At 45.3% G+C, this 11,165-nt stretch overlaps 1 protein-coding gene across 1 annotated transcript; it reads left to right on the plus strand.

The window, feature by feature from the left end:
* The first annotated feature begins 899 nt into the window (after positions 1-899).
* On the plus strand, positions 900-9,886 carry CIDEC (cell death inducing DFFA like effector c). The gene is made up of 6 exons (XM_081245769.1): positions 900-915; positions 1,171-1,248; positions 2,386-2,539; positions 5,426-5,584; positions 5,669-5,856; positions 8,886-9,886. The coding sequence occupies exons 1-6, from the start codon at positions 911-913 to the stop codon at positions 9,046-9,048; spliced, it is 747 nt and encodes a 248-aa protein (XP_081101895.1). The 5' UTR covers positions 900-910; the 3' UTR covers positions 9,049-9,886.
* The last annotated feature ends 1,279 nt before the right edge of the window (positions 9,887-11,165 follow it).

The following is an 11,165-nucleotide window of genomic DNA, read 5'->3' on the forward strand; positions in this document are numbered from 1 at the left end:
TAAGTGGGGGAGAGGGCTTTCACAGACAGGCTGGCCTGGGGCGTCCCCTGCATTGTCAGAAGGAAAGACTGGGGAGGGGGCTGCGTTCCATGCACTCCTTGGGCCCCTGGCTCTGAGGCAGGCCCTGTCTGCATGTGGGCTGGGAAAGGGAGAACATCTCAGGGCGAGGCACCCAAGGAGCGGGGCTGCTATGGCAGAAGCAGACACTGAGGCCCACTTGGCTAAGAAGAAGGAAGTGCAAGGGTGAAGGGGAAATTCTGTGAGCCTCTAAGAAGGCTTTCCGAGACATGGAAAACAGTGAAACTCGGGCTTCAGGGCTGCAAATGTTTAGCCCTGGGCCAAGGGAGGCATTACAGGTGGAGGAACTGCCTGCAGGAGGGCTTGGAGCCTGCAGGAGCTGGACCGAGCAGACTTGGGAGAGAAGGGCTGGCAGGTCAGCCCAGGGCCGTCGGCTAGTGCCCAGAATGGCTGCCAGCAGCCTTGAGCCACAGTGGCTGTGTACATTTAAGTTAGTTAATATTCAATAAAAATAAAAATCCAGCTCCTCAGTCGTACTGCCACACTTCAAGTGCTCAGTCGCCATGTGGGGCTAGCAGCTCCAGTATTGGAGAGAACTGATATAGAACGGTTCCATCACGGTAGAAAGTCTCTGGCCAGCAGGAACCCTCAGGAGGGGTTCGGATTGCTCAAGGACCCACTGGAGAGAGCAGGCTTAGACTGGGTTGCCTGGCCTGGGAGGTCTCTGAACAACAGGTGAGGGAAGGTCCCCAGCAGTGCAAGGTGGTGTGACTCGCCTCCTGCCAGCATAAAGTGGACTCTGCCCCCAGGGACAGGAACTAACCAGACAGGGCCTCTTCAGTCCCAACTTGCGAACCCTGATCAGTGTGACCAGAGCCAGGGTCAGAGAAACATGGAGTGAGTGGTGCTGGGGAGGGAGGAGCGGCTGCTGAGGGGGGCTGAGCCTGGGCACTAAGGGGGTCTCCAGCTTGGTCACAGTGGCGTACGTGGGTGGGACAGGGGAAGGGCTGGGGGAGTTGTGTGTGTGTGAGCTGCTAGGGGAGACCGGAGCAGAGGCTTGCTGGATGGAGGTGGGGTTGCTCTGTGTCAAAAGACAAGAGAGAGGGGACCCTCCCATCCCCACCTAAGGAGCTGTCTCTGCTTCCTTCCCAGGGCCAACGCTGTCCAGCTGACGAGAATGGAATACGCCATGAAGCCCCTCAGCCTCCTCTACCCCAGCTCCCTCGCCAGGTGAGGAGAGCCAAGCGTGGAAGGGAAGGGGAGATACTGTGAGCTGTAGGGCAGACCTTGAACTTCGATGGGCACACAAGTCACCTGGGTGTCTTGTTCAAATGCAGGTGCTGATTCAGGAGGTCTGGAGTGGGACCCGAGAGTTGCCCCTCCCACAAGCCCCCGGGAGAGATTAACGCTGCTGTCTCTCCCCCCAGAGTCCCCCATATCACACATTGAGTAGAAAGAGGTAGATACTGCTTGATGCTTTCATTACTGATCTCATTTACACCGCACCACAAGTTTGGGAAGTGGGGATTATGATGCCAAATTAACAGATGGGGAAACCGAGGCACAGGGTGGGCTCTCTCAGTCACCTAGCAAATGGGTAGTGGAGTCAGGATTCGAACGTGGGTCTGCCTGACTCCAAAATCTAGGTTCACTGCACTCCTTTTGTTCTACATCGTGTATCTGAGTTCAAAACTGTCTTATATTGACCTCAGCTTTGCCACTTCGTCTCACATTACAGGTGAGAAGAATGAGGCTAAGAGAGGAAAGTGGTAAGTGGGCAAATGTGGGGTAGTCTTCTATCACTGGCTACTTGTCATGGTCTGAAACCCAGCAGTGTCAATATCACTTGGGAACTCATTACATACATAAAATCTCAGAACCTACCCAGACCTACTGAATCAGAACCTGCATTTTAACAAGATCAGCAGGGGAGTGATGTGTCCACTAAAGTTTAAGATGCACTGATCCAGGGACTTCCCTGGTGGTCCAGTGGGTAAGACTCCGCACTCCCAATGCAGGGGGCACGGGTTCGATACCTGGTCGGGGAACTACATGCCACATACATGCCAAAACTAAGAAGTCCGCATGCTGCAACTAAAGATCCTGCATACCACTATGAAGATCCCGCGAGCCGCAACTAATACCTGGCACAGCCTAAATAAATAAATAAATAATTTTAAAAAACAAAACGATGCACCAACCCAGCAGGCTTTTGAGGAAGACTATCTAGAGCAGGTTTGGTGGGTGGTAGGGGAGGAGGAATATGACGAGCTCAGCCTAGAGGATGGGGAGGGTAAGTTACCCTGCTGTGCGTTGAGGGCTGGGAGGCATCACACAGCTCATTCTGATGCTCCATATGGCCTCCAGGTACGTGGCAGTCAGCACCTCAGTGGTGACCCAGAAGCTGCTGTCAGAGCCCAGCCCGGAGGCCCCCAGGGCCCGGCCCTGCAGAGTAAGCAGTGCTGACCGGAGTGTGCGGAAGGGCATCATGACACACAGCCTTGAGGACCTCCGCCTCAAGGTAGGAATGGGCCTGCCTCTGCACAGCCCACCATGGGGACCTTGTCTGAGAGATGGCCCCAACAGCTGCCTCTGCATCATGAGCTAGGAGTTCAGCAGGGATGGAGTTCATGGCTTAGCTGGTGAAAAGATTTCCTTTCTAATGGCAGCTCCAGTGGGCTTGTAGTGCCCACCTGGAATCCTGTCTGTCTGTTGACAGGGGGAGGGCAGTACATTACCATCTGATACTAACAACAGGTCAGTGGTATATTTGGAGTCTATTTTTCTTACTGGAGGGACCCTTAGGTTCCCTTTTCCAGTAGTACTTAAACTTGTAGAATTGCCCAGAAGTTGGAGTATTGAGCAAGATTTTAGAGATTCCCTTCCCTATCTCCTTCCCTTACCTTCATGCAGGGCAATTCTCCTTCAATCTGTCTCCTACATTGGCCTTCCATGCAAAGCTTTGCTAACAGCTGTGGAAGACTTTCTTCAAACTATTGATTAGGTGGGACTTCCCTGGTGGTCCAGTGGTTAAGACTTCCTGCTCCAATGCAGGGGGCACAGGTTCAATCCCTGGTTAGGGAACTAAGATCCCGCAGGCCCCTCGGCATGGTCAAAAAAAAAGTAAAAACTATTGATCAGGTAAGCTTGCGGAGAGGAAACCAAGGACACACAGCTCTTGTGGGTGGTAGTAACATTGGGCAAGAATGACACCCTTCCCCATTTCCATGCTCCCCCTACACTTGGTTGGGAGTAACTTGTCCTAATCTTTCCTTTTTATAAAGACACCTTTCCTTCTTACAAGTCATAGTGGATTATGGCCCACTCTAATGTCCTAATTTTAATGTAATTAATTCTTTAAAGACTCTATCTCCAAATATAGCCATATTCTGAGGTACTGGGATTAGGACTTCAACATATGAATTTGGGGGGGATAGCATTCAGCCCATAATACATACAAATCAACTGAACAGAACTGAGAGTCCAGAAATAAATCCATGTATCTGTGGTCAATTGATTTTTAACAGGATTCCAAGACTATTCAATGGAGAAAGAATAGGCTTTTCAACAAATATTCCTGAGACAATGGGCTATCCAAATGCAAAAGAATGAAGTTGGATCCCTCCCTCATACTACATATAAAATGAATTCAAAGTAGATCAAAGACCTAAATGTAGAGCTAAAACTATAAAACCCTTAGAAGAAAACATAGGTATAAGTGTTCATAACCTTGGTTTCTTAGATATGGCACCAAAGCACAAGTAACCAAAGGGAAAAATGTTGGACTTTATCAACATTAAAAACTTTTGTGCATCAAAGGACACTATCAAAAAAAATGAAAAGATAACCCACAGAATGGGAGAAAATATTTGCAAATCACATATCTGATAAGGGTCTAGTATCAAGAATATATAAAGAACTCTTAAAGCTCAGTAACAAGATGATCCAGTTGAAAACGGGCAAAGAATCTGAGTAGATGTTTCTCCAAAGAAGATGTACAAACGGCTGATAACACATGAAAAGATGCTCAGCACCCTTAGTCATTAGGGAAATGCAAATCAAAAACACTTCATACAACTAGAATGGCTAAAATAAAAGACAGACTAAAATAAGTGTTGGTGAGGATGTGGAGAAATTGCTGTTGGGAATGTAAAATCATGCAACAGCTTCAGAGAACAGTTTGGTATTTCCTTAAGAAGAATAAACGTAGAGTTATTATATGACTCAGCAATTCCAATCCTAGGTATATATCCAGGAAAATTGAAAAGACATGTCACACAAAAATTTGTACATGAATGTGCACAGCAGCATTATTCATAATACTCAAAAAATAGAAACAACCCACATGTCCATCAATTGAAGAATGGATTAAAAATGTGGTATATCTATTTAGTAGAATATTATTCAGCCATAAAAAACTAAAGAATCATGCTGCAACATAGAAGAACCTTGAAACCTTGTTAAGTGAAAGAAGCCAGCATAAAAAGACCACACATTGTATGATTCCACTTATATGAAATGTCCAGCATAGACAGATCCACAGAGATGGACAGAAGAGGAGAGGTTGCCAAGGGCTAGGAAATGGGGAGTGACAGCTAATGGGGTTAGGTTTCTCTATGGGGTAAAAATGGGGTTGAAAATGTTTTGAAATTATACAGTGGTGGTAGTTGCACAACTTTGTGAATATGCTAAAAACCACTGGATTGTGGACTTTAAAAGAGTGAATTTTATGGCATGCAAATTATATCGCAACTAAAAATTACATGTGTGACTCCCATTATACTTTTTTTAAGATTTATGTATTATTTATTTTTATTTATTTATTTATTTTTGGCTGTGTCGGGTCTTAGTTGTGGTCCACGGCATCTTCGTTGAGGCATGAGGGATCTTTCATTGTGGTGCGTGGGCTTCTCTCTAGTTGTGGCATGCGGGTTTTCTCTTCTCTAGTTGTGGCGCGCGGGCTCCAGGGTGTGTGGGCTCTATAGTCTACAGCACGCAGGCTCTAGTTGAGGCGCACAAGCTCAGTAGTTGTGGCACGCAGGCTTAGTTGCCCCGCAGCATGTGGGATCTTAGTTCCCTGATCAGGGATCGAACCCACTTCCCCTGCATTGCAAGGCAGATTCTTTACCACTGGACCACCAGGGAAGTCCCTCCCATTATATTTTTATTGGCCAGCACTATTCTAGAATATTAACCATGAAGTCAGATACCAAGGGATACCATAATATATAGATTCTTTGGATGGTGATCTCACAGCAAGAGCCCTGGGTTCCAGTCCCATCCCATAAATCCCGGCCCACTCGTGTGTGTGTGAGGTGTGCCAGCTGAGGTGTGTGATGTGGGTCTTCCCCATACCAGCTCTGTGGCTACATGTGATGGCAGAAGCATCACTTACCTTATTCTCCAGGTCCAGGATACCCTGATGCTGGCAGACAAGCCTTTCTTCCTGGTGCTGGAGGAAGATGGCACAACTGTAGAGACAGAAGAGTATTTCCAATCCCTGACAGATGACACCGTGTTCATGGTCCTCCATAAGGGGCAGAAATGGCAGCCCCCATCAGAGCAGGTGACATCTCACCTGTCAGGGAGAATACTGGGAGCTTAGGAGAAATCCTTGAGGGGTGCCAACCACATGCTTGTCTTGATGCAGGGCACTAGGTACCAGCTCTCCCTCTCCCGTAAGCCTGCCAAGAAGATCGATGTGGCCCGAGTAACCTTCGACCTGTACAAGGTGAACCCACAGGACTTCATTGGCCGCCTGAACGTGAAGGCGACTCTCTATGGCACATACTCCCTTTCCTATGATCTGCGCTGCTACGGGGCCAGGCGTGTCATGAAGTGAGTGAATTGGGGTTAGCTGGGGACAGGCTGGGTACACAGCAATGGGAGATGGCGCTATCTTCTCCCATGCACCTCAGACTTCTCGGAGCCTGAGCCTGGTGTTGATGCTGACAAAGCATGACAATTAGCATTTGTCTAGGACTTTATGGCTGAATTCATGTTTTATTTTATAGTAGTGTATGCCAAAAGGATACATATACTTCTGCTGGTGGAACCTGGATACGTTTAGCTTTTCTAATTACCTTCCACTATAACAACTAATTATTTTTCACCTAAAGTAGTAAGTTTTCCTAAGTAGTCTTCTAATCTTTTGATTAGAAGAGCAAATGGGCTTCCCTGGTGGCGCAGTGGTTGAGAGTCCGCCTGCCGATGCAGAGGACGCGGGTTCGTGCGCTGGTCGGGGAAGATCCCACATGCCGCGCGGAGCGACTAGACCCGTGAGCCGTGGCCGCTGAGCCTGCGCATCTGGAGCCTGTGCTCCGCAACGGGAGAGGCCACAACAGTGAGAGGCCCGCGTACCGCAAAAAAAAAAAAAAAAAAAAAAAAAAAAAAAAAAAAAAAAAAAAAAAAGAAGAGCAAAAATATGTCAAAAATTTTATTGAACTCAACTAGTGAGGGAACCAGCAAGAAGTTACAATCAGTTCAAAATCCCACCCATATATAGATCCAACAAGAATGCCGAGCTATTTATAAATACAAAATTGGATTTTTCCATGGGGGTGGGAGGAGTGAAATAACTGTCCTTCCATAGAACGGAATTAATTTGTATGTCTATGGACAAAAGTCATTTGTTATCATCTAATGAACTTTAAAAGAAACTTTACTTTACTTTTGAAAGTCTAATCAAGTATCACAGGAAGCATGGGAATATGTTTAATCATAAGACAAGTACTGTTATGGTAGTGATTTCCAAATTCAGCTATTCCAGTGGTGCTCTAGAGAATTCTTACCTCATTAGGCGGATGTAGCCACTGAGGCAGAGGCATCCAAATAGTCGAAAACCACAAAGCTGGCCTCTTGCCAGTTACTTCTGACAGATGCTACTCCTCCCCAGTTGCTTCATTTAGTGTTTCCTGAGCACTCTGTGTCCTGGCCCTATGCTATGAACTAGAGACACAGAGATAAATAAGATGTCAGAACAAGCTCCATGAGGGCAAGAATTGCTGTTGCCTCCAATACCTTGGTGAATGCTGGTACATAGCAATAATTCAAATAATTGTACAATGAATGAAGATACATATGATCCTCATTCTCAGGGGCTTCTGAGAAATCCTGCTCCTTCCAGAGTTCTGCCAGAACGTATGCAGCTAGAGCACACCAGACCTTCTTGCCTTTCCAAGTTTATTCTCTGCATTCCCAGTCTGCAGATGAGGGACCTGAGGCCGCATGGTTCTGCCTGCTACAGATAACCCTCAGCGGCAGGTTGAGCCTCGTTCTATGGCAAGAAGTTCCATTTTCCTCTTATACCATATCATATACCCCTCTTGATCTGGGCTTGCTGCCAGCAGTTTGCAGATTGCAAAATCTAGAGCAAGAAGTTTCAGCCTTTAAACTCAGTCCATCTAGGGGAAGTGGGCCCCTCAGACCTAAACACAGTAGGCATATTGGTCCCAAAAGAAAAACAAAAAACAACAGCAAGCTGGAATCAGTGGAATGACTTAGTGGCGTCAGCAAGTGTTTTTTCTTTAATGGTGGCAAAATACATATACCATAAAATTTACCATTTTAACCACTTTTTTTTAAGTATAAAATTCAGTGACATTAAGTACATTCACAGTGTTGTGCAACAGTTACTTGTGCATCTATTTCCAGAACTTTTTCATCATCCCGAACTGTAACTCTGTACCCATTAAACACTAACTCTCCACACCCCCTTCCCCCAGCCCTGCTAACCTCTGTTCTACTCCCTGTCTCCATTAATTTTCCTATTCTAGGCAACTCATGTAAGTATAATCATTCAATACTTGCCCTTTTATGTCTGGCTTATTTCACTTAGCATAATGTTTTCAAAGTTCATCCATATTGTAGCATGTGTCAGAATTTCATTCCTATTTATGTCCAGACAGCTGGTTTGAAGCCTCAGTTCTCTAATTTGAGAAATGGGTATACTTCTCAGGTTTCACCTTTAAATTTTTTAAGTATTTTCATGTACAGATGTTTATGATTCTAATTGTCTTCCTGCCCCCCTCCACCTCAGCCATAACATAAGTTCATTTACTGAATGAAGGTTAATAGAAGACAAGTTTTAATATCAGCCAGAAAGAATTTATGTTCCTTTTGTTTTCTTCTCCCTGATCCCTCCTAGGACTAGACACCCCTAGCCACCCTCACCTGTCTCTTTCAAACAGATCTGGATAAGAAGTTAGTTAAAGTAGTCAAGCATTCAACCAGCTGGTCTTGACCCTACGTTTCCCCTTCTCTTCTACATATCAGGTCCTGTGTTAAGTGATTTATGTTATTTCATCCTCCTAACCCTGGGTGGGATCAAAATGGTATGATCTCACTTTACAGATAAGGGTGCAGAAGCTCAGAGCTATAGGAGTTTGCCAAGGTTGCCACAGCTAATGAAACTGAGTTAGCACTCAGGCTTGTCTGACTGGAGTTCTGTCCTCAGTACACTGCAACACCAGACATGGAGATCTTCACGTCCAGCACTCTGAAAATTAGCTAGACTACAAATGACTTGGAAACACTTCTGTCTAGAACAGAGGTTGTGAACGGCAGAGTCACGTGACAGAGGTCAGTCTGGCTGGCCCAAAGTAGCATTAGAAAAATAAAAGGCCTTGTTAAATGAGCTTGAATTTTGCACGAGAAGAGGGAGGTTGTGGACGTCTCAGTTAAGGTACGATTGCAGGTAACACTGTAGACCCTGTCCCATTTGCTGAGGGAGGGCAGCATCTGTTCTGTTTGCACATCACTCTACAGTTTATGAAGTTATGAATGCAGCGTGGGGGAGCAGGCATTTAGGGGGAGGAGGAAGGGGCTTTCTTTGTGTTTTGACCCTAGTGCCTTCTCATCCCACCCAGAGAAGCTCTCCGCTGGGCCCTCTTCAGCATGCAGGCCACAGGCCACATGCTGCTCGGCACCTCCTGTTACCTGCAGCAGCTCCTGGATGCCACAGAGGGAGGGCAGCCCCCCAAGAGCAAAGCCCCATCCCTCATCCCGACCTGTCTGAAGATACTGCAATGAAAGCCCAGCCAAGGAGTAGACCGGGGACCCCACGCTCAGCTGGTAGCACCCACAAGCCTGGCAGCTAGAGAGCTTCTTACCTTCCCCACACCTCCCTCAGCCCCACAGGAACATGAATGATGAAGCAGGGGGAAGGGCCGGAAACCTGGGCTGGGCTGGCCAAAGGAGAACTGAGGGCTCTTGGCCTGGCTGGGCTCCTTCCTGCCCCAGGTAGCTTAGCGGGCCAAGACTGGTCACCAGCAGACTATGGCAGGAAGGCTGCCCCTCAGCAACCTGTCTTCACGTGCTATACTTTCATTACACTGCCTACCTCCTGGCCTCCTGTCCCAAATGCTTCTGAGTGAATTGTCAACCCACTTGCGTATGATACTAGAGAGTTCGCAATAAATTATTTATGCTGATACATCTTCTTTACTTCTGTTCTTTGTGAGGTGAGGGTGGGATTCTAACTGGAAGGTTGGTAAGGTCTATGGGAAGAGAGAACTCTGTTGTCAAACCATTCTCCATAATGTGGGGTTATAGGAAACAGCACTTTTTCTACCAAAAAAACAAACAACAAAAAAATTACAGTTAATTCTGAAACTAATGTCTGCTTAATCTGAGGCTTGAGCAGATCATGTAATCAATATGGTAAATGACAATTTCCAAAATAAGTTTGCCTACCAGAAGGACTTTGGGAACACAAAAGACCCAGAATTGCCAAAGCAATCCTGAGGAAAAAGAACAAAGCTGGAGGCATAACCCTCCCAGACTTCAGACAATACTACAAAGCTACAGTAATCAAAACAGCATGGTATTGGCACAGAAAAAGACATATAGATCAATAGAAGGAAATAGAGAGCCCAGAAATAAACCCATACCTACAGTCAATTAATCTTTGACAAAGGGGGTAAGAATATACAATGGAGAAAAGACAGTCTCTTCAATAAGTGGTGCTGGGAAAACTAGACAACTCCATGTAAAAGAATGAAATTAGAACATTCTCTACTACCATATACAAAAGGAAACTCAAAATGAATTAAAGACCTAAATGTAAGACTGGATACTATAAAACTCCTAGAGGAGAACAGAGGCAGAACATTCTTTGACATAAATTGCAGCAATATTTATTTTGGATCTGTCTCCTAGAATAATGTAAATAAAAGCAAAAATAAACAAATGCAACCTAAATAAACTCAAAAGCTTTTGCACAGCAAACGAAACCATAAACAAAACGCAAATACAACCTCCAGAGTGGGAGAAAATATTTGCAAAAGATGCAACTGACAAGGGCTTAATTTCCAAAACATAAAAACAGCTTATATAGCTCAATATCAGAAAAAGCAAACCCAATCAAAAAATGGGCAGAAGACCTAAATAGACATCTCTCCAAAGAAGACATATAGATGGCCAGTAGGCACATGAAAAGATGCTCAACATTGCTAATTATTAGAGAAGTGCAAATCAAAACTACAATGAGGTATCATGTCACACTAGTCAGAATGGCCATCATCAAAAAGTCTACAAATAATAAATGCTAGAGAGGGTGTGGAGAAAAAGGAACCCTCCTACACTGTTGGTGGGAATGGAAATTGTGCAGCCACTATGGAGAACAGTATGGGGGTTCCTAAAAAACTAAAAATAAAGCTGCTATATGATCCAGCAATCCCACTTCTGGCCATATATCTGGAAAAGACAAAAACTCTAATTCAAAAAGAGACATGCCCCCCAATACTCATAGCAGCACTACTTACAATAGCCAAGATATGGAAGCAATTTAAGTGTCCATCAACAGATGAATGGGTGAAGAAGATGTGGTACATATATACAATGGACTAGTACTCAGCCATAAAAAAGAATGAAATAATGCCATTTGCAGCAACATGGATGGACCTAGAGATGACCACAAAAAGTGAAGCAAGTCAGACAGAGAAAGACAAATATCATATGATATCACTTCTATGTGGAATCTAAAAACATGACATAAATGAACTTATTTAGAAAACAGAAACAGACCCACAGACATAGAAAACAAACTTATGGTTACCGAAGGGGAAGGGGGAGAGGGGGACAAATTAGGAGCTTGGGATTAACAGATACACACGACTATATATAAAATAGGGGGGGCTTCCCTGGTG

This window comes from Mesoplodon bidens (assembly GCF_964165515.1).
Source record: "Mesoplodon bidens genome assembly, chromosome: 10".
NCBI lineage: Eukaryota > Metazoa > Chordata > Mammalia > Artiodactyla > Ziphiidae > Mesoplodon > Mesoplodon bidens.

Bases quoted from the DNA above. Each gene is read 5' to 3' on its own strand.
- CIDEC (XM_081245769.1), top strand. The intron at 1,249-2,385 runs GTGAGGAGAGCC...TATGGCCTCCAG, and splicing joins TACCCCAGCTCCCTCGCCAG to GTACGTGGCAGTCAGCACCT. The intron at 5,857-8,885 runs GTGAGTGAATTG...CATCCCACCCAG, and splicing joins GGGGCCAGGCGTGTCATGAA to AGAAGCTCTCCGCTGGGCCC.